Source organism: Pteropus vampyrus, unplaced genomic scaffold, assembly GCF_000151845.1.
Source record: "Pteropus vampyrus isolate Shadow unplaced genomic scaffold, Pvam_2.0 Scaffold306, whole genome shotgun sequence".
Lineage (NCBI taxonomy): Eukaryota > Metazoa > Chordata > Mammalia > Chiroptera > Pteropodidae > Pteropus > Pteropus vampyrus.
The window spans coordinates 1,690,773-1,711,909 of NW_011889087.1; the positions used below are offsets into that span (position 1 = coordinate 1,690,773).

Consider the following 21,137-nt stretch of genomic DNA (forward strand, 5'->3'; position numbering starts at 1 on the left):
GAGGCACCGCCCCGGGGCCGGACTTCCGACACCACCTCGGCCCCCCTGGGCAGGTGCAGAGCAGGGCGCACCCGGTCCCTGTCTTGAGACCCCCTCCTCGGCCACCCCTTGTTTGGGGAGCTCCGAAGACTTGTAGGGGGAGGGAGGCGGGATACACAGAAACCCCCGGGCTCTGACCTGGTGACTGCAGGTCTGGGGACCCGTGCGATCGAGGCGTGGGGGCGTGGCTGCCCCGCCCAGGTTCGCCCCTTGGGCTTTACACCCTGGAGGGTGCTTCCCTAGACCCAGACCGGAACGCCCAGGTCGACCGAAGGTTTTTGGAGTTGGGAAGGTTGGGAGCCAGGGACGCGACGAAGGGCAAAGGCTCCTTTAGCTAACGGCTTGCTGAGCATCTCTGGGATCTTTCGCCCACCGCGCGGCGCAGGTCATTGTGGAGTTCCCCCACATCCTTGGTCCAGATCCCTTTCCATCCTGCAACCTGCTTTTCTGCGCCGTAGATGCCCCTGCCTCCAGGAGGACTTCAGGATTTGCAGTCACCAGAGCTACCAGGAGGGGTCTCTGAGCTCCTGAGTCCTTCATACAGAGCACCCCAACCCTTCCCTGCAAACATCATATACACTAGCCAGGTCACTTACATGCGATTTGCATGCTCCATTTCTACCCCCTTGTTAGCCCAAATCTTTGAGGAGCAGAAGATACCTGTGAAGCCCCTCAGCTTCCCCTCTCTGGCCCTGTCTGCAAACCACTTGCCCTCCCAACCTACCCCCAAGCTGGGCCTCTCCAGCCCAGTTCCTGGGCTTCTGGGCACCATGGGTCCCCAGACTGGGGGTGAGGATCTCTGACCTCTGCTAAGAATCCTAGGAGCCTGAGACCTGAGATGGGGTGGGGAGTGGTAGGTAGGGCATGGCCACTGCTGGTGAGGCCCCACCCTGACCCTGTGCCCAAAGTCAGAGCCTCCTTTGAACCCACCCTGGGAGACCACAGGTCACTGAGAAACAGCAGTGGAGACAGGGAACCCCTTCTTGGGTCCTCTGCTTTCCCAGGGGACCCGGAGCCTCCACCGGGGATGGAGGAGCTGCCTCAAGCTCGTGATAGTCTCCCCCCACCCCCAGTTCTATTTTAGGCCCAGGAGAGGTGAGAAGGCAATTTCCCAAGAGGCACTGACATCAATGCTAGAAATGGGTGACTCCCCCTCTCCAGCCACCTGCCACTCCAGACCCAGATGTTTAGCAAGGCTGAGCCAATTGTTTCTTCACTCTGGAGACATCTTGGAATCCTATTCCAGGGTTTAGGGGCCAGGAGGCTCCCGGGGATGAGGACCTACACTATGTGATAGTCCCCGGAAACCTATAACTACCCAGAAGAGAAGTATTGTGCTTTTCATTTTACAAATGGGGAAACTGATGCTTCAAGAGGCTACGCAAGCCTCTTAAAAGTCATGCAGCTGATCAGTGAGAGGCGCATCCCATAATCCAGGGTCCCACTTATCTCTGGCCACCCCATCCCCACCTCTGCCTTCTATCTGGGACCTACAGGGGGACTGGTCCATCTATCCCACTCCTCCCTCCGCAGCCCACCCCCCACCACTAGGGTGAGTCTGTCCTGCCCCACCTGTGCCATGTTCCAGGACCACATTAGTGAACCCTGATCTGATGTGTCCCCCCAAAGGATAGATGGGGTTTATCATTTCACAGTGGAGAGTCCTGGGCCTGGGAGGATCTGGATCCTCTCTTGCAACGTGCCCGAGACCACACAGAGAGCCCTATCTGTGGCCTGGGCCTCCAAGGCTGAGGCACCTTCCTACCACTTCTGTGGCCCTGGTTTCTTGAGTTTCCTGTTGGGAAGACCTTCCTGGACCCCAGAATGACTTCTCTCTGGTGACATTCTGGGCCAGCTCTAGTGGAGGCTCAATTGTATGGCCCCTTAGCCCCTAGCAGTTCCTTATCTCCCTGGGTTCCCTAGTTCTGAGCAGGCCCAGCGAGGCATCTTGACTTTCTCTTGACCACATCTCACTTCCCAGCCCGAGGCCTCATCTCCCCCATCTTGTCTTCCATATTAGCTCTGCTACAAGCTTCATGACTCTCCTAAGCAGGAAGCTTGCTTCGATTCCCTCACCCACCTTTCCAAATGAGGTTGGGGGCTGTGGAGACAGCTTTTCCTCAAACCAGGGGCCCCTGGGGGAATCCCACCCCAATCCCACTGTGATGGCAGTTTCCTTTGGTCCCTTCTGCCCATTGCTTGGTTCCCCCAAGAGGAGGCCTGGGGATGCTAGAAATCAGAGCCTGGTGGCCACCATTCCTGCTGTACTCTCTCAGGTCACCCTTTCTGATGGAGCTGTTAGGCTCTAGTCCCCAGCCCTCCCTCAGGAGCCCCCCCTACCACCAAGGAGTCTAGGTCCTCTTTTCCCTGCAGTTCTTCCTGCCTTTCAACTAATTCTTCTCTCCTGTTTTCCTGCACAGGGGCCAAGCTGGGCTGCTGTAGGGCCAAGACCTAGTCCCAGCAGTTAGGTAAGTGAGGGGTGTCAGCTGCCCCAGTCCTGGGGCAGAGCGATGAGTGATGATTCCTGCCAATGGAGGATGTCCAGGCCTTGTGCCCAGCCCTCAAGGCCTGCAGCAGAGATCACACCAGGTACGGGGCAAGGTGGAGTGGTGGATAAGAGCAGGACTCAGGGCTCCAGGCAACCAGCTGGGGTCCCAATCCCAGTTAATGGTTCTGTGACCTTGATCAAGCCCCACAGCGTCTCTGAGTCTTGGTTTCCTCATCTGTGAAATGGAGGCTAGAAAAGCCCTCTCTTGCAGTGCTGCTGGGGGCTAAGTAAGCAGATGAGCCTTGAGTGCTCAGAGCAGTGCCTGGTGCACAGAAGGGGCTCACTCATCCTCCGCTCTCACCATCCATGTTGACCTTAAGGTGCTGAGGAGAAAGTCAGCTTCCTGGCCCTTGTCTAGGACCCAAGGGACTCCTTTATGGCTTGGGGGCCTTGGGGCCCTCTCTACCCAGCACATGGAAAGACTACACTTGGTGACATAATGTTGAGGGGTAGGGAGCAGAGGAAATGCCCACAGCATTGGGACAGGAAGTTCATTCTGCTTCTGCCCAGATCTCAGCCCAGTGTGTCCTTTCCACCAGGAGAGGACTGCACTTGACATCCTAATATTCCTCTGAGGGGAGCCTCACACTCCTTCCTCTTTGTTGTCCAAATGACCGCCTTCTTTAATCTTGGAAGCTCTATGGCCTCACCTCAGGGAGTTGGAAGCATCCAGGGTGCCAGAATCTTGGGTCACCCATCCTTTGAGAGTTCATAATTCACAAACTTAGTCATGCCTCCAAGGGCCTGACATGCTGGGGGTGGGGTACAGCACATACCCCACTGCCCCTCCTCCCCCATGCAAGGGATCTTTTCCGGAGTGCTGGAGAACCAGCCATCAGAAAATGGAGGGCCCAAGTATGAAGTGGCTCGTAGACCCTGTTAGTGGCTTCATTTACGAATTTACGCTGGAGATGGGGATACGGGTCAGAGAGCTGTCATGAGGTGGGAGGTTAGTGAAAATGAACTCTATCGAGAGTCAGATGCTGTAGAGGAACTGAAATGTCAAAGAGGGAGGAATCACAGGTGTGTGGGGAGGGGAGGTTGCGAGGCAGAGGTGGGGGATGGGGTGGTAGTGGTAATAAGTTAGTTTGAGTGTTTACATGGGCCTAGCCCAGTATCTCACAGAGCTGATTTATTTCTTGTGACTTCCTAATGAGACAGCAACTATTACTTCCATTTTTCAGATTAAGAAAAGTTTCAGGAGTTTGCCAAAGGTCACAAAAAGGCAGGATCTGGATTTGAACTCAGGCCCCTGTGGCCTGAAGGCTTACACTACAGGGTTCACAGAGAATATGGAATATAAACTTGAAGAGTGGGGGTATTCTTCCTGTTGTCGAAGGGCATTCCAAGTCAGGGACCAAGAGCAAAGACATACCTGGATTGCCTGCACTGGTCAGAAACAAGTGGATCAGCCTGAATGAGTGGGGTTTGGGGGAAGGAGGTGGCAGAGACAACGAAGCAGGTTGGGCATAAACGGGGGATGGTCAGCAGGGAGAGTGAACTGGTTGGAGTGGCAGAGGGGGCAGGAGTCAGAGATGCCAGGAGAGATGACAGTGGGAAGAGGGAGCCAGGCTTGGACCACGAATGAGTTCCCAGGTAAGTTGGTCTGTGGTGGCAGCAGGATGGGAGGGGTACAAGGGATTTGTTGGAGGTCATGGTATTTTATTATTGGAAGGAAAGATCCTTGAAATCATCTCATCCAAGCCCCTCACTTAGATAAGGAAACCAAGACTGAGACAGAAAAGGGACTTGCCGAAAGTCGCAATATGAATCGGGGTAGTGGCTAGATCTCCTGTTTCTAATCTTCACCTCACACAGGGGAAGATTAGAATTCAGAAGGGAGTCAGGGGTGGAGCTACTGATTCAGGTCACAACTGCAAAGGGAAAGAACCGGTGCGCAGAGGTGACCAGGGTCCCAGGCTCTCGTCTTGGGAAGCAGAGAGGACTGGAGGGCTCATTAAGGCTCTGAGAGTGACTCAGGACTACAGGTCAGGCCTGTGCTGAATGAGAAAAGAGAGGGCAGAGGCTGGGGAGAGAGGGGAACCAGGCTAACCTGGAGTTGCTGGGAGTCGGGGAGCCAGGTTTCAAGAAGGTGGGAAAGGAGAAAAGGACCCCAACTTTGGTAATTAGCAGGTAATCCAGTGACCTTGGGATAGACAATTCCAGCTGAACTCTTCCTTAGTAAAGGTTTGTAACGGGAAGGAGGTACAGACATGGAGGCAGTGGCTATAGACCTTAGGAAGTAGCCAGGGAACAGGAGGAGGGAGTATTCCTTCGGCTGTTGGATCAATGCAAGTGTTTTCCAGGATGGAGTTTTCGGGCAGAGCGAGGAAGTGGCGAATCTGAGAGGAGGAAATTGACAAGGCTGTGTGGGGTGGGCCGGAGAACACAGGGATGGTGTGACTTAGGGAGGGACACTGCTTCCTGAGTGTCCTGCAGAGGAACTGAAAGCAAGGTAAGGCAGTAGCTGCTGAGTCTGAGTTAAGGTCATCTGCTAAGAAGGTTTTAAGTCCCCTTGTCAAGGGGCCCAGTATGTCGAGCAGCACCTACCTGTCCTGGGCCTACTTTAAATTTATATCCTGGAGGCCGGAAAAGACATGACTGTGGTGAAGTATAGCCTTGGGGCTTGACCTGGCTGAGATGTGATACCCAAGGTCGCAATTGTTGAGATGGGGGAAGGCCACACAGTTGGATGCGACGTCCTGGGCAGATGGTGAGGAGGGAGTCAGAACCTGGTGTGTGGTTCTGAGTGAGAAGCATGTGAGGAGATCAGAGGTCTGAGAAAGGGGTGGGAGGGACTTCTCATCCACACTGGCAGTGTCATGGGAAAGGCACTGGGGGATGAGGCATCCCCATGTGTCACAGCAGGGTCCAGAAGGAAGCCACTGTCTGAGCCCAGGAGAAGGGGAAATGGGACAGGGACCTCAGTGGGGTCCTAGTCAGAGCAGTTTTCTTGGGAGTGGGCGGTGAGCGTGCGCTCTGCAGCAACCACTCAGAGGACAGTAGAGCCTGAGCGACCTGAGCAGACTGGACGCAGCCCCACCTGCTCTTGGCCTTCGGGGGCTAGGCCTCCGGAGGGCGGTGGCACTCACACATGCTCTCCCACTTGCAGGAGGCTCTCGTCCTGCTAGCCGGTTGTTCTGTCTACGTCAGCTGGGCCCTCAGTCCTGCCTTGGGTCACTGAGGGGCAGATGAAGGCCCAACGCACCATACTCCAGCCCCATCTCTTTGCTATTAACAAATTTATTTACAGTTCCTGAACCAAGACTGTGAAACTTAACAGGAATGGCATAAAAAGGCCAAACGTGACCTCTGTGAGGGTTGTACACACAGTTGCTCTATTTCCAAACTAACAACTCAGGTCCTCACCCGCAGCTAGGCCTCCCCCTTTCTTCCTCTGAAATGAGACACAGAATAGCACCAGGCTTCTGGTAGCTCCAACATTTAAAGAGATAAACACAGAGGCAGAGAAGGGTGAGAAGAACCACAGTATGAAATGTAATAAAAAAAAAAAAAAAGTGGCTAAAGAATCAATAGCAAATCCATCTCTGTCTCCAGATTAATGGCTTAGCTGAAAGAAATGGGGGGAGGTCCTTGGGGAGGAACAGAAGCCGGTGATGGAGAAGTTGGCAGGTGAGCTACTGACCCTGGGACAGAACCCCAGGTGGGCAGCCAGGACTGAGGCAGGGAAGAGCAGAGGGGTCTGTCCTCAGAGGGGGCCCTGGCCACATCCTGAGCTCAGGGGAAGGTCAGTGCTGGGCCCCCACTAAATGCAGGGAGAGGTAGCTCTATCGATGCTGCAGCCAAGCCCCTCCTCTGCTTCATATGTTCCTGAGGATATGTGTGCACAGCGTGGGGGGCTGGGGGAGGGGACAAACAGGCATTTCGGAAAGCAGGAGCGAGCCACATGCTTGTGGGAAAGGAGGCTGGGGGTGGGGGTGGGGAACACTGACAACTAACCGTGGGCTCTGCAAAGAGGCAAGTGCCTGCAGAGGGACAGGAAGCCAGGCCAGGGCTCCTGCTGCTCCAGCTTCTTTGTGATCCCTCCCTATGCCAACCTTGCCTCTGCCTCCTGGCAAGTGGGCAGCTGGCCATGGCTGGACAAGCCCATCGCAGATCACTGCCTGGTCAGGAACATGGCTGGAGGTAGGCTTAGGAGAGGGAAGCCCCCAAGCCCAGACTCTCTTAGTCCTACCTGAAGACTGGGTGGTGGGAAGGAATGGCTCTGTTGGCCCACAGAGCTTGGCCATGACAACAGCTGCTTATTTGGACTTTGAAGGCCAAGCCCCGGGCTGCTTCTGGCTCCGTTGGGGAGGAACTGCTCCTCTGTGTACCTGCTCTGCCCTGGCTGGTGTGCAGCACTCAGCAGAGGTGTAACTTCTATCTGCGTACCTAGCCCTCGAGTCAGGAGCTCTCTGGCCCCATGAAGAGCTAGCTGTATGCTCTGGGGGACTCACAGGAGCAGTTCTCTGCTGGCACTGGGCTGGGGCTGGGAGACAGGGAGGCAGGGGACTGGGAGAGGCTGGGGGCCCCACAACCAACGGGAGCAGCTGGCTCCCCCGCTGGCTGGCAGAGGGTGGGGGAGAGAGGCAGTGTGGCTCCCTGCAGGTCCTCCTGGGGGTTGTGTGCTCACAGCTGAGCGCAGGTGGGCTGACAGCTGGCCTGGAGCTTTGGGACAGCTGGGAAGCTGGTCAGCCTGCTGGGAGACAGGGCCAGGGGCTGCACACTCAGAATCCTCAGATCCTGGGGAATATCTTCCCCCAGGCCAGGGAGGCTGTGTGGCCCAGAGCTCTGCTGGCCTGTCTGTGGGCTGCCAAGGGGAGGGGTCTGGAAGGGTGAGGGTGGTCTGTGGGTGGCACGAGGGCAGGAGGGAGGCCAGAGGGCTGGGCTCAGGGCCTGGAAGGGGAAGGGAGAGATGTCTGCCATTGGTTGTCCTGGTGCCACAGGGGTTGGGGAAACTTGAGACAAAGAATGAGGCCTGTGGCCCAGAGACTCCTGGCCGCTTCTCGGCATTGCCACAGGGGGACTGAACCTTCCTCTTGTGGCCAACAAGTGCCAGGTCTGGGCCAGAGGAGAAGTCTGTAAAACCAGAGCTGGTCAGGAGGCACTGGAAATCTGGGTTCCTGGACATCGGTGTCCCTGGGGGGTCCACAATGACATCAACTGACCCTCCCAGCTCTTGGCAGCTTGCTGCTGGTCCGGGTATCTTGTCAGCTCCCACATGTTCAGCTGGTGCCTTCATGCTGCCCACCATCTCATCCTGTTCTGGGATGTCTGGGGCCTGGCGGTTGTCTTCCTCCCTCATCTTGGGAGATAATGCCTTGGCATGAGATGGTTGGCCGGGAGGCAGAGTCTCGGGACACAAAGGGTCACAGTCCAAAGCCGGGGAGCCTGGCTGCCTGTGGGAACAGAAATATCTTGTGGGCCACAGGGCACAACTCCAGAGCAGGCGACAAGCTGAGGTGCTCCTGGGCCAGGCCAAGGGCAGGGTAGGGGTGGGACATGCATGGTGCTACCCCTCTGGGTTTCGGGGTACAGAGAGCTGCCCACTCTGGGGCCCCATGAAGGCCCGCTCTTTGGGTTGACCCGGCAGTAGTGGCCAGTCTGTTTGCACCTCTCTTGGCTCTGTGGCCTGAGGTCGGGGCTGGCCAGAGGAACGGGTTAGAGGCTATTCCATTTAATAACTTCAGAGGAGGCTGTGCCCTTTGGCAGCTGAAGGAAGCACAGTGTGTTGCTGCTGAAGCTGAGCTCAGGGAGTGAGGCCTGAGGTAGAGACTTGAGGTGAGACGTAAAGCTACAGATCCTTGGTAGGCAGCAGGGGAAGCTCAGTGAGCCCTGGAATTCCACCGAACCCCCTGATAACCTTCTCTCTGGGGTAACTTCTAGAGAGGCAGAAAGACTCCGCTCTTTACCCACCTGAGAAGGACCCAGAATCCACCCCCTCCCACACACACACACACACGCTTCTAGAAGGCCAGACAGGCGCATGACCAGGCACATGCCAGGAGTGCATCTGCTGACCTGCTCCCTCAGGCCCCCACCACCATGGCAATGCCCAGGTGATAGGAAGGGTGCCACGCTCTATTCTGGGTCCAGTCCCATTTGGCTAAAGCCATAAATGGAGGTCCTTCCAACCCCCACTCCCTTCTCTAAAACAAACAGAACGGAAGATGGTGGGAAAGAAAGGTGAGGAAAGAGAAGAATGCTACGGCCAGGTCCGATCTGTTGCCAACTTGAGGGTTCCTTCCCGCCCAGAGAAGGCAGCAACAAAAGTGACCACAGCTGTGCTCGCCACCCTTGGCCGGGCTGTGCCATGGCACTCACCTGGGGAGGCTGGCCTGGGAAGGGATGTCTGCAAAGCTGTGGCTGAGCTGGGCAATGATCCGATCAACTGCTGCGTATGGGTGGGCTTCTAGGGCAAAGCCCTGATGCTGGGCACTCTGGAGATGCTGCCCAGGGGTGAGAGGAAGCACAGCGCATTAGACAAGGCTGGGGTAGGATGCCAGCAGACCTCCCAGACACCCTAGGATGGAGAGACTTGGTGGGAAAGGCTCTCTCAGAACCGGCCAGGGAGCAGCTGCTTAGTGGGGCAGGTACTCACCCCATGGAGCTCCTCGTAGGCCTCCTGGCAGCACTCACAGTACCCTTTCTTCCTCCTGGGCACAGTGCGAGCGGCTGATTGTGGGCTTGGCTCTCTGTCCTTGGGTTCTCTGGGAAGGGTACAAGGTGGGGGAAAGTGGTCACTGCTGGGGCCCTCCGAGCAGGAACTGCTGCTCCAGGGCCTGGGGTCCAGGCCAGGGAGGGGATGGACCAAAACAGCCCCAGAGCTGGGCAGGCAAAGGCAGCCCTGCCTGCACTTGGCATCACTCATTCAAGGGTGGCAGGAGAGGCAAGAAGGAAGACGAGACCTCCCCATGGGCACCCTGTCCTAGCTCTGTCCTTTCTCCACCCACACATCTCAAACCACAGGTGATGGCGGCAGCAAGGACAATTCCAGCTCTGTGCTCATACCCAAACCCGCATTCATTTGACCTGCAAATGAAGGGGAAAAGGCCTCAATAGCAGTGAAGGGACTGTGCTGCCCTTGACCTCCTCCACATTTAATGTCCCCTACCTGATTGTTTCCTCCCTCATGCACAGCTACAATGTTCACTGAAGACTTTCATATCTCTTTCTCAAACCTGACTTCTCGTCTCAATTTTAGTCCCATATTCCTAATGACCTATTTGGCTGTCCCAGCAAACCCAACAAATCGAAAATACACCCCTTTCAGGACTTTCTAAGTAAGACACAAAATCCAGAAAACACAGAAAAAAGCTGATAAATTCAACTACATGCAATTAAAAAAAATGTATGCATGGCAGAAAACATAAGCAAAGTTAAAAGACAAATTGCAAACTGGGGAGGAGGTAGAATATTTGTAACTGATAACACAGCAAAGGGCTCATTTCTCTATTACATGAAGGGCACCTTACAAATTCATAAGAAAGTGATCAATAATCAAATAGAGAAACGAGTAAACAGTATGCAGGAAGTGCACACAAACTGAAATTCAAATGATCGAACATATGAAAAATACTTAACCTCATTCATAATGAGAAGATACAGAAATTATAATTACACTGAGATACGGTTTTTAATCTATCAGGTTGGTGGAAGTCAACAAGTCTGACAGCTCGCAGTGCTGGCCAAGGGCGTGGGAAACAGGTTCTCTGCAGTGCAGATCAGACTGTCCACTGGCATCACCGTCGTGAAAAGCAGTTTAGCCACATTTACCAAAATTATAAATGGAGGTACCCTTTGACTCAGCATTACCACTTTTAGGAATTTATTCCACAAATATACTTGAACAATCAAATTTTCTCTAAACAAGACTATTCACCGCAGCATTGTTTGTAATAGCAAAAAACTGGAAATAATCTAAGCATCCATCAATAAGAGACTGGTTAAATACAGGAAATCCATACAATGGAACTCCCTGTTGCCATAAAGGGAATGAGGACGCTTTTTAGGTACTAATAGGAAATTAATCTAAGATACAGTAAATGGGAAAAGCAAGATCCAGCACAATGAATGATATGCTACTCTTTATATTAAGAAGAGGGGCAAAGGCTGCATGATGTACTTCTGTGCACATTAACTGTCTCTGGAGATAGACCCATGATCTGAAGCTCAGAGGATGGGTGAGGGATACGGACTTTTCGCTTTAAACCCTTTATAACACTTGAATTTTGGACCAAAATAATAATTTAAAAAAAAATTAAACATTCTCTTCCAAAGATTTTCTACACACACACACACACACACACACACACGCACCCACACACGCACCCACACGCACACGCACGCACCCATGCATGCACGAGGGACCCTGGCCAACTCCCTCTCTATGCTCAAGTGCAGACACCAAAGCTTGATTGGTTCGCCATCTTCCCTTTACAACCTCTCGGCTTTTCTGTGATCCTGAGGCCACTCCAGGCCTAGCACCACCTACCAGCCCCAAGCCCACCACCCCCTGGCTGTCTGTCTGGTACCCCCTGTGCCTTCTAGAAAAGGTGTGAAGGGCACCTGGACTTCACCTCAGCTCGTTCTCTTCTTCCTCTCCTCTCCATCTACTGCCACATTCTGTTTTTTTCCTCCCATTTGCACTACTTCCTGAGCCCGCCACCTTTGTCTGCTGATGGAAGCCACGGGCCCTCCTTGGCCATGGGAACTCTCAGGCTAAGAGTCTGCCCTGTCCTGTTCTCCTGGTCTGTGAACCAACCCCGTGGCCCAGAAGTTAGAGAGGGTCTGAGAAGGCATCTCGTCCATCACTTGAGCTGCGTTCCTTCTGCACTTTGGTCACATTCTCACACATCTGCAGAGTATGAATACCAATAAGCCTAGAAGCCACTTTGGGCCACACAATGCAGGAGGTCCCCCAGATCCCATCCCTTAGTTATTCCTCACATCTAGCCCAAAGGCCTCACATTTTGATGTGCATCGAAGGACGATGCAACTTTTGGGGCCCCATCATCGGAGATTGTGACTCTGTAGGAGTGAAATGGGGTCCAAGAACCTGCATTTGTAATACCCCAGAGGACCCTGATGAGGGTGCTCTACAGATCTGGGTTTCAGAAACCAGTCTATTGTCCTCTGGACACAAGTCAAATTCTTCAGTAGGGACGGAGAACACCAAATAAAACGGATGAACACTCCTCATGTCTCTCTTCTCTGGGCTAAGTTCCCAGAATAGACTTCGCCTAAGGAGCTAACACATGGCCATTCCCAGATCTGACCAGCAGGCCCCTGAGTGGAAGGACTTTGGCCTATAACCAGCCCTTGTTATTCAGGAACCAGAAAGACCCACCTGGTACGGTGCGAGCGGTCCAGGGTCGTCGGGGCCTCAAAGGGACTTCCATCTTTGGGTCCCAGAAAAGAAATTTCAGGAAAGGATTTAAACTGATGGTGGAAGGGACGAAACTTCCTGAAACACAAAAAACTTCTACTTTGACTATGGTGGGGAAGGGAAAAGATGAGGAAGGGGAGCCAGCCCAACTCCCTGGAGATCCAATCCTGATAAAGTGGACCCTCACCTGCGCATCTTTTAACTTCTGAAATCAAACCTCCATCAGCCTTACTGGGTTTAATACTTATACTCTCCCTGTCTGCTTTTCAAGCCTCATCTGAATCCTATAGCTACCCTCTGAGCGGAGTGGAACAAGTGGAAGAAATGAAGCCCAGAATATTCTGGCACTCTCCCAGGGGCTCACGGCTAGTCAGTGGCCAAGACCGGATGGGAAGCCTCATCTCGACTCCTGATCTAGATCTTCCCCTTTCCATTTTGTTTCTTGACTCTAAAACAATCTTTGAGGACTCTAGCCTGGCAGAATGTAAATGGAAGGATGTGTACACCAGAGCAGTGATTTTCCTGCTCCAGAGAGAGGAACTTTTTTGCTCCTTTGCACCTTCTAAGTGGTGGTTGTTCTGAATGGAAGACACACAGTGAAGGTTCTGGATAGTCAGACTGATACTGGGTGGTGCTGGTGGTCTGCCTCAAGTTGCTCACAGTCAAGAGACTTTTGGAGCCAGACTTTTGATGATGTGTGGACACTCAGCAAACCCTGCCTGACATAACCATGGGTAGCCCTGGTTTGGAGCCATGGCCCATGCTCCTGGGAGACTGCAGGTCACGCTTCCTGACTGTCACGGAGACAGCCCTGTGGCCTCAGGAGTGAAGTAACAATAAGTCTTCTTAGACCCTTAAAGAAAAGGGGACGCCCTCCACAGCCCCGGTACCCTGCTTTCTTTCTTTTCATTGTTGCTTAGAAGGCTGGGAAGTTGAAGCTGGTTAGGCCATTAGGCTTTGCAGAACACCTGTTCAGAACAGCACAGTGAAAGAATCATGAGACACCTAAGCTCCGCTGGGATCTCCTATTGCCTGTGATGCTAGGGGCACACAAGCACATGTACCCTCCAGTAACAGTGACATCACCTGTGCCTGCCATGTGTCATGAGAGATCCTGAGGCATGGGCAGGGCCTCTGAGCCACTGCATATGAGTCATGACTACTTGTATTTGACTGGCAGTGAAGGGGTTGGGATTGATGGACAGGGACTCCCTCTCAACGGAACTAGAGAAGATAGCACCTCATTGTCATTCTTGTGTTATTTCCCCTCACTTTTGGCCCACCCAAGCCAACCCTGTACTGTGTGCACAGGCCAAGAATGGAACCCAGGCCCATCTGGAGGACAGGTAAGGACGCCAGGATCCCAGGGCTGGGGCTTTAGCTGCCCTACCTGCCACCGAGGGACTCAGAAAACTGGTCCCAGGAATCTCTGCTGGGCACACGTGGGCTTTTTCTCTTTTAAAAAATTTTTTACTTTGAGATAATTATAGAATCACATGGGTTTTTGATCTAGTACTTATTGAAGAGTCAATGATAACCCAGGTGGTTAATAGTTCATTAGACTATCATCAGGATATACCTCCTGCTCTAGGTTAGAAGGGGCCCTAACGGTGGACAGGGCAGGGTGGAGTGGGCACCAGGCAGAACAGTCAGGACACTGGATTCTAGCCTTAGTTGAGATTCATTAGAAAAGTGGCTGTGTGCAAGTCTCTTAATTTCTCTGACTTCAGTTTCCCCTCTAGGAAGAGGATGGCCTCTCCTCACGCTACTTTCCACCCAGGGCTGTCATGAGATATCATGTGCCAGAGAGGGGTTCTACACAGCAAAACAGAAAGGCTTCCCCAGGGAATCCCAACGCCACCCCAAGCACCCCCACTTCAGCCAAGATGACTGCACTAGCACCGTGTTGGGGCCAGCAATGATTCAATAGTGTTAGTGTACACCTAGGAGGAAACGCAAAGAAATAATGAGCTTGGATGGGACATTACGAGCTCAGAAAAGCAAAACATTAAAGGAAGTAATTCACACACAGGGTCATTAACCTCTGACTCATGGCCGAGAGGAGTGCCAGCTATGCAATGCCACCCTCAGATGCTTCTCCTGGTCTGTGTGAGACTTCTCCATGACAGGGGGAGAAAGGAGCTTCTTGGAAGACAAAGGTGCAGGGCTGAGTGGCTCCATGACCCCATGGCAGCTTGGGACCTCTCCTCTGTGTGCCCTCGGAGGGGAGAGGGTAGGGGGGAGGCTCCACTCACCGGCTCTCATCTTCTATCTTGAGGAATGGTGCTTTCAATCTGGCCACTGGAAAGGACAAGTGCACACATTAGCACCTGTCTGCTCCAGTGCAGGGCCCGTACTGCACATGCGGGAAATGCTCAGGGAGGCGAGGCCCTGCCAAAGCCTGAGAGCCTCTCAGGGCTGGAACACATGCTGCCCCAAAGTGTGCCTTTCCATTTGGCAGAGGTGAGGCATCCACTCCCATCCCTTCTAGCCTCTACCTGCGAGTTCCACTGTTGCGGGGAGAGGCTGCAGAATGCCTGGGGTATTAGGCATGCCCTCCCTTGGCAGGACAGAGGACTCTCCTGTGTATGGGTTCTGGAGACTGTCAGTTGACCATCAGAGACCAAGCTGGGCGGGAGAAACCCAGTTCCTGATGGTCTCTGCTAAAAGCTTCAGCTCCTTCCCAGACCATTACTCCTGGGGGTCTCAGAATCCTGAGGGGCCTGTGATCATTCCCAGGCAGAATTCTCCATGAGGGCTTTTTAGGGGAGAAGGTGCAGAAAAAAGGAGAGCTAAAGAGTGTTTAGACATCTTAGCAGAAGGACGGTAAAAAAAATATCAAAGGTGAAATCTGGTTCTGGGAAAAAATAGGGCAAAGGGGTTCTGGGAGGATAAATTTGGAGTCAATTAATCAAGAGATTCATCCCCTACTAGCGGGCTATTTGGACAGTGTATAAAATCTCTTAGGCATTAAGAATCATTTCTATTTTCCCATGGTGACAAGAAGTTCTTTAAAGGGGCTAGAAGCCTGGGCAGAACTAACAGCCACCAGCTCTCCACAGAGGCTGGCACCTAACAGCTTCCAGACCTGCTCAAGGTGGCCACCAGCGCCACCTTGTAATTAATGGGAGCCACTGCCTATGCAAGGAGAAAGGCAGTGGCTCCCATTAATTACTTTAGAGGGGGCAATTCCTTGTCTAATTAACTGAGACAGTTATTAAAATCAATTCCCTCACAGATTTCCTTGAATTTTGAACACAAAAGGTGCCAAGTGACTTTTATTAGCTCCTGCTTGTGCACGAATAAATGCCACTTAAAGAGCATCTTTGGGAGAAACTCTCCTGCTGTCCATGAGGAGCCGGGAGCTGGGCCGTCAATCTGCCTGTTTGTCAATTTCAGGGAGTTTGGCATTTCTGAAAGTGGTAGGCAGCTGTCAAACTGCCCACCCCAAACTGCTCCCGAATCAAAAGGAAAATGATGCAGAACTTCAGTCTATGGTCAGGCATAGCCAGAGGATGTAGGAGCCAGAGTGACCGAACGGGGTCTTGGCTCTAAGGAGAAGAGCTCTAGACTAGCTTGTGGATGCCCCTCGCCCGCTGCTCACCTCTCTGAAGCCCAGGCCTTGGAAACATGATGGGACAACACAACCTGGACGCGCTTCCTGCCGCAGGAAAGTGAGCAGATGCTGCCACAGAGGGAGTCGCAGGAAAGCGTTTAGGGAGGGAGGGACTGCAATTAAATGAGGAACAGCTACTATACTGACCTTTCCGCGTTCTTGACTCTGCTGGACATGTTCCCTAAATGGAAAGGGAAAATAGGTTAAGGATGTGAGGGAGCCAGGGGGGTCGAGGAACCGGGCTGGTGAGCTGAGTTGCTATGAGTTTGCCCCACTTTGCTTCCTGCTGTTGGTCGGGTCTTGAGCTAGAGCAGACCTGAGCACAGCGGCTTCCTCCGCCTCCCTGGGGACATGATGAGTGGTGAGCACTGTTTGTGAATCTCAAGCTGACTTTGTGGAGAGAATGCAGGTCAGAGCAACAGCAAGAGCTGGGTGGGAATTGAAGCTGCGCCGCCTGTGATGTGAGGAACACTTACCACCTCATCGGATGTGGTGCGAGTGAAATTAAAAGCAGGTAACAGACCTGACACAGAGTAGATGCTCACTAAATGGCAGCTTGTGGCACGACCCATTCTAGGTCGGCTTACAGGACATGGGTGAAGACAACATCTTCTGCTTTCTTGTGCCCTATCTTGTATCTCCTGACTGTTGGTCCAAACCAACATTTAGGTCAAGGTCAAACGAAGCTAATATTAAAAACTAAGTGGAAAAAAATTAAGAAATCAGTTAGATTTGGGGGGTGGGGGCAGGATGAGAGATCCAGTGACTCCACAACTGCCAGATCCTCCTCCAGGCCACACTTCCAGGGCAAGGACAACCCAAACAAGCCTTCCATATCCCCTTCTATCAGCAGTCTGTACCAAGAACTCACTCCAAAAGACTCCCAAGTATCTACAAAATAGAATAATTATTAAGTGAACAAAGCAAAGTAAATATACTGTGCCTTGGTATAAAGGGTAAAACGGGAGTATTTTTGACACATCTTCTTGGAAATGCACGGAGTCTTGGAAGGCTACTTAAGGAACTTTTCACCGTTTATCTCAGGGAGGAAACTTGGCAGCTGGGGAACAGAAGTTGGAGGGGAGAAACTTTCACTGTATACCTTTCCAATTATGACTATGTAAATCTATTTAGCAGCAGCAGCAAAATCCCAAAGGCCACTCCCGCCCCCAGATCGAGTGTGAACGTGGGTGCCTGCCACTGTGCTCCTGGGAACCTGAAGGGCTTAGTCCTCCCTCAGATTCAGGCCGGGTGAAGGCATTGTGGCTTTAAATTAGCCTGGGCTCTCTTGATGTGGTACACATAGTTCTAACTCTAACAAAAAAAAAAAAGAAAAATCCAAACTAGAATTTGGAATATGGCAGCTGTTTCAAACCAACTTCCTGACACACACACACACACACACACCCCGTGCTGTCTGCAGGCTCATTCCCAGGCCAAGAGCTGTCCCCAGAAAGGCAGACTGGCCAGCAGGCCATGAGCATTTATGTTTTATCTAGGCCAGGACCACCCACAGGCAGTCTATGGCTCAGGCTGCTATGAATGCCTCCGTGCAGCCCCAAAGATCTGCAGGTAGCACAGGGAGGAGAGGACAGGCTGTAGACGCCAGGGATGAGCTAAGGGGCTGCACTCCTCTTACTTTTTCCAGGATGGCTAGGAAGAGACGGCTTGGGGGGATCGCAGATTTACTAAAGTAGTCACAAACTTCACAGTTTGCAGACCATTGATTTCCCTTCGGTTCAGCAGGATGACCTACCTCTGGCTTCTTTGGCCCTTGTTTCTTCGCACATAAAGCCCCTAGAGAGAGTTGCTGCACGTGCATCATCATTTCTGTGGAGAAAACAGAGGGCTGTGGCTAAAGACTTCCACTCTTCACTTCCCTTGCAGAACCCCTTCCTGGAGCTGGGGGACTAAAAGTCTCACCCGGCCTGGCACATTGGATCACACCAGCCTTGCCTGCCACCTTCTGGCTACGTGTCACTTCTGCACCTGCTGATAATAAAAAAAAAGGCTGGGTTCTCTATCCCTGGAAAAGGACCTAAGCTGGCTGCAGGCTCTTCTGTAGCGCTGAACACAACTCTTGAACACAAGGTGCCTGTGGCTCACAAAGGGCTGTAAGGTGCCACTGAGAAGCTGCTTCTGTGGGAGGACCAAGCCATTCAAGTTACTCAGATGTATCCTTAGCGGGGAAGAGCCAGCAGGGGCTACACATGCTGGAGTTTCTCTAACACACAGAAGGCAGGAAGCTAGATGAAATCAGAAATGGTTGATTTTCCAGTGATGATGGAACCCCCACATCTGAGACCAGGACCTTCCCACGCACAGTTCTCTATCCCCCTGGCAGATCTCGGACTAGATCTGGACCAGCCCCCTTCAAGGATCAGAAAAACCCCAGACTCGAAATGGAGTTGGGTATGAGGGCCAGTCACTGCCAGCCGACTCAGCACAGTCATTCTGGTGTAAATTTATTACAACCTGCAAACAGGTGGTGATAGCATGAGGCAACCCTATAGAAAAGAAAGAATGTGAAATTTAGTTGGGCCAAACTAGGTTGGAATGTGGGCCACACTACTCACTCCTGGTGAGACTGGATAATTTACTTAATCCCTCTGAGGCTCAACTTCCTTCTCTGTACTCTAGGCAGAGGACTGCAGTGAGGATTAAAAGAGGTAATTTCCAGCACAGAGTAAATACCTGATAAGTGGTCATAAGTGGATATTAGGATTATTTCCTTATTTGTAAAACAAGATCATTATACTAACTTGAAGAGTGCTATTGAGTGGATCAAACAGAACAGCCCCTTCCAGGGCTTACGCTCTGCTGTGGTTCCTGCTGGTCTCCACACCCTCCCACCTTGTAGATCAACACAGCAACTGAGTAGGCCTAGCTTCTAGCCAGCTTACACAGCTCTGATCTCTCTAAAAGGGGACGTTCCCAGTCAGTCACCAATCTCCCCTCCACAGGAGCCCCAGGCAGAAATGGTACCATCCACATGCAGAATCCTCACTCCCCAGGAGCGGGCACTGGTCAGGAGGCTGCTGCTGCTCCCGCTGCCTCCTCCGCTGCTGCTCCCCTGGAAAGACAAAGCAAGGTCAGGCAAGAGCATGATACACCACTAGGCCTGAGCACTATGGGCACAGGTTGTCCTGGCTTCTGGGAGCTCTGCATCCCCCATGTGGAGGAATGTGGTGGGGAGAGTGTACCCCAACCCCTAGGGAGACCCCTGTCCTCCATATGGACCACATCAGAAGGGGACAGACTGCTGGTATATCTATATGCTCTGCTCCAGCCACCTGGTGACCAGGAAGGAACACATGCTTATAAAAGAGCTGTTTGTTGGGAGGGCCTCTGCGTGGAAAGCCCTCAGCACAAGTAGGTAAGAAATAGCAGTGATAATCACCACGGTGGAGCAGGAAGCTATGCTGGCTGCAGACTTTTCCCACCCCACTGCCGAGTCTGACAACATCGTCCTCCCTCATCCTGATGTCATTTAATGACTCCTCTCACAAGAAGACTTCAACTCTTCCTCCGGCTTAACTTTAATGGCTCTGGAGCCTCACAAAAGAGAACAACAACTACTTATAAAAGGTATACAAAGCCTGGCTGCGTGCAGAGCAGACATGTCTCACAGCACCCTTCCAAGGCTCTCCTGGTAAGCTCCTAGTTGGAAAGATTAAGGAGTCGAATCCTGGCTCTACCACTGACACCCTGGGCGACTCTGGACAAATCACTCAACTTCTCTGAGCCCTGCTTCCTCATTTGTAAGGAGGAAATGACAATACATGTCACAGGTTGAGTATTTTGTGTTAGTATAGGTGACCTTTGAACAACACAGGGGTTAGGGGTGCTGACCCCTATGTAGTTGAAAATCTGCATAAAACATCTGACTCCCTTAGAACTTGCTGTCCCTCGGTATCCATGGGGGATTGGTTCCATGACCTCCCATGGATACTAAAATCCAAGGATGCTCAAGTCCCCTATATAAAATGATGAAGATCAATGAATACAGTCGACCCTCCACATCTGCGGACACCCAACCATGGATAAAAACAGCATGAGTATTTATTGAAAAAAAGCCACATATAAGTGGACCCACACAGTTCAAACCTGTGTTTGAGGGTCATCTGTATTTCAGAAGAACCTCAGAAGGCAGTCTGATCCCTCTTTGCGCCAGGCACCCACCTCCAGCTGTCTCCCTCAGCTCACCTGGTTTCTGATGGCCTTCCGCAGGAGCTCCTTTCCCCTGCTCATGGGCAGCTGACAAGAAGAGGAGAGCAATGAAGCTGGGTAGCTCACCTGCACACAGACAGATATTTACACAGGAGCTGGCAAAGATGTCTTAGAGTCATGCCTCGGAAAGCTATGAGCAGTGATGGCTGAGGAGTGGCAAAAATGAGAGCCTAGAGAACCTTTTGGAAGTAAAGGTAAAGCCACATCCAAGTTCGGGCCACCCACAAGTAGCTGCGGGCTGGACCCTGGTGGAGAAGGGCATTCTGAATTCACTCGAGGTCAAAGTATTACAAATAGTTCTAAGACCTCTCTTAAAGAGTCTCTGCACTCTCCTGCTGATAAGCCTGGGCCAATTCCAATAAGCCCTCTCTGGTTTATAGAGGACCCTCCTATTATTTCTGAACTGCTGACTCTGCAGTCCCATAAAAAGTGACAATACATCATAAAAGTAATAGCACAGGAGAGAATGTTGTGAGTTGTTTAGATCCAGTACTGTGAGAAAATATTTTCAGCCTCTGAATTCGAATGAGAAATTAAATTAAACCAGATGAAACTAAGACCAGGGATTGCCTCAAAGGGCTCACTGAGGCTTGCTTCCTTTGTTTATAGAACACATCTTTCCAACTAAATGAGGTTCTTACCGAGTCCACGGGTTTCTGTGAAGGCCCAGTGTGGCTGCCTTTTGGATTGGCTGTGGAAGGGATTTCCACTCTGATCTCACTGGGGCTGGAGCGGCCTCTGTAGCCTGTCCCACTGCTCTCTGCCTTCGCCTCCCTGCGGCTGGACACGATGTAATTAACTTCTTTGCTCAGAAAACCCTCAATTACCTGAAATCAGATCACAGAGGTGGCTGAAAACCAAAAGGCAGATGTAGAATCATCAATACCGAGAGGTTGGGGAAGGAAATCTTGGCTGCCATTAGTATCACAATCAATGTCTTTAAATAGACCAACTGCAGCTCTGCCCTGGGCCCCCAAGAAGACATCATCTTGAAATATAATAGGGTTTATATACATAATACAGATTTTTGTCTCCAGAACTGCTTGCTGCTCCTGACCCAGCGGCAGAAGGCCAGAGGCTTTGAGTCATTTGACCAGTCTGAGTTTGTATGGAGCGACAGCACACTGAAGAAACAGGAGAAGATTAAAGGATAGTTTGGTTATGCCATGATTTTTCTGTGAATGCACACTGGGACATCGGATACCACACCTGTAACCTTGACTACCCTACCAAAAGAAGCCTAAAATATGAAACTAAAAAGGGTTTTGGCTACTACTCAGCTGATGGGTATCTGCTCATCTTACCTGTAAGCCCCT

General features: G+C 52.0%; 1 protein-coding gene across 5 annotated transcripts in view; it reads right to left on the reverse strand.

The window, feature by feature from the left end:
- Positions 1 to 5,812: 5,812 nt before the first annotated feature.
- DBF4B (DBF4 zinc finger B) overlaps positions 5,813 to 21,137 on the reverse strand; it is a 21,974-nt gene continuing 6,649 nt past the window's right edge. Inside the window, exons 4-14 of one of the 5 annotated variants that reach the window (XM_023521561.1) lie at positions 20,463 to 20,648; positions 19,798 to 19,848; positions 18,577 to 18,664; positions 17,515 to 17,583; positions 17,348 to 17,421; positions 15,739 to 15,772; positions 14,231 to 14,276; positions 11,937 to 12,053; positions 9,189 to 9,297; positions 8,912 to 9,036; positions 5,813 to 7,986 (exon numbers count right to left, since the gene is read on the reverse strand). In XM_023521561.1, the coding sequence (XP_023377329.1) occupies positions 7,041 to 7,986; positions 8,912 to 9,036; positions 9,189 to 9,297; positions 11,937 to 12,053; positions 14,231 to 14,276; positions 15,739 to 15,772; positions 17,348 to 17,421; positions 17,515 to 17,583; positions 18,577 to 18,664; positions 19,798 to 19,848; positions 20,463 to 20,648 (1,845 nt within the window). In that variant the 3' untranslated portion in view covers positions 5,813 to 7,040. Of the gene's footprint in view, positions 7,987 to 8,911; positions 9,037 to 9,188; positions 9,298 to 11,936; positions 12,054 to 14,230; positions 14,277 to 15,738; positions 15,773 to 17,347; positions 17,422 to 17,514; positions 17,584 to 18,576; positions 18,665 to 19,797; positions 19,888 to 20,462; positions 20,649 to 21,137 lie in introns of all 5 variants that reach the window. The other 4 variants (XM_023521560.1, XM_011377137.2, XM_023521562.1 and 1 more) reach the window with 4 other exon arrangements.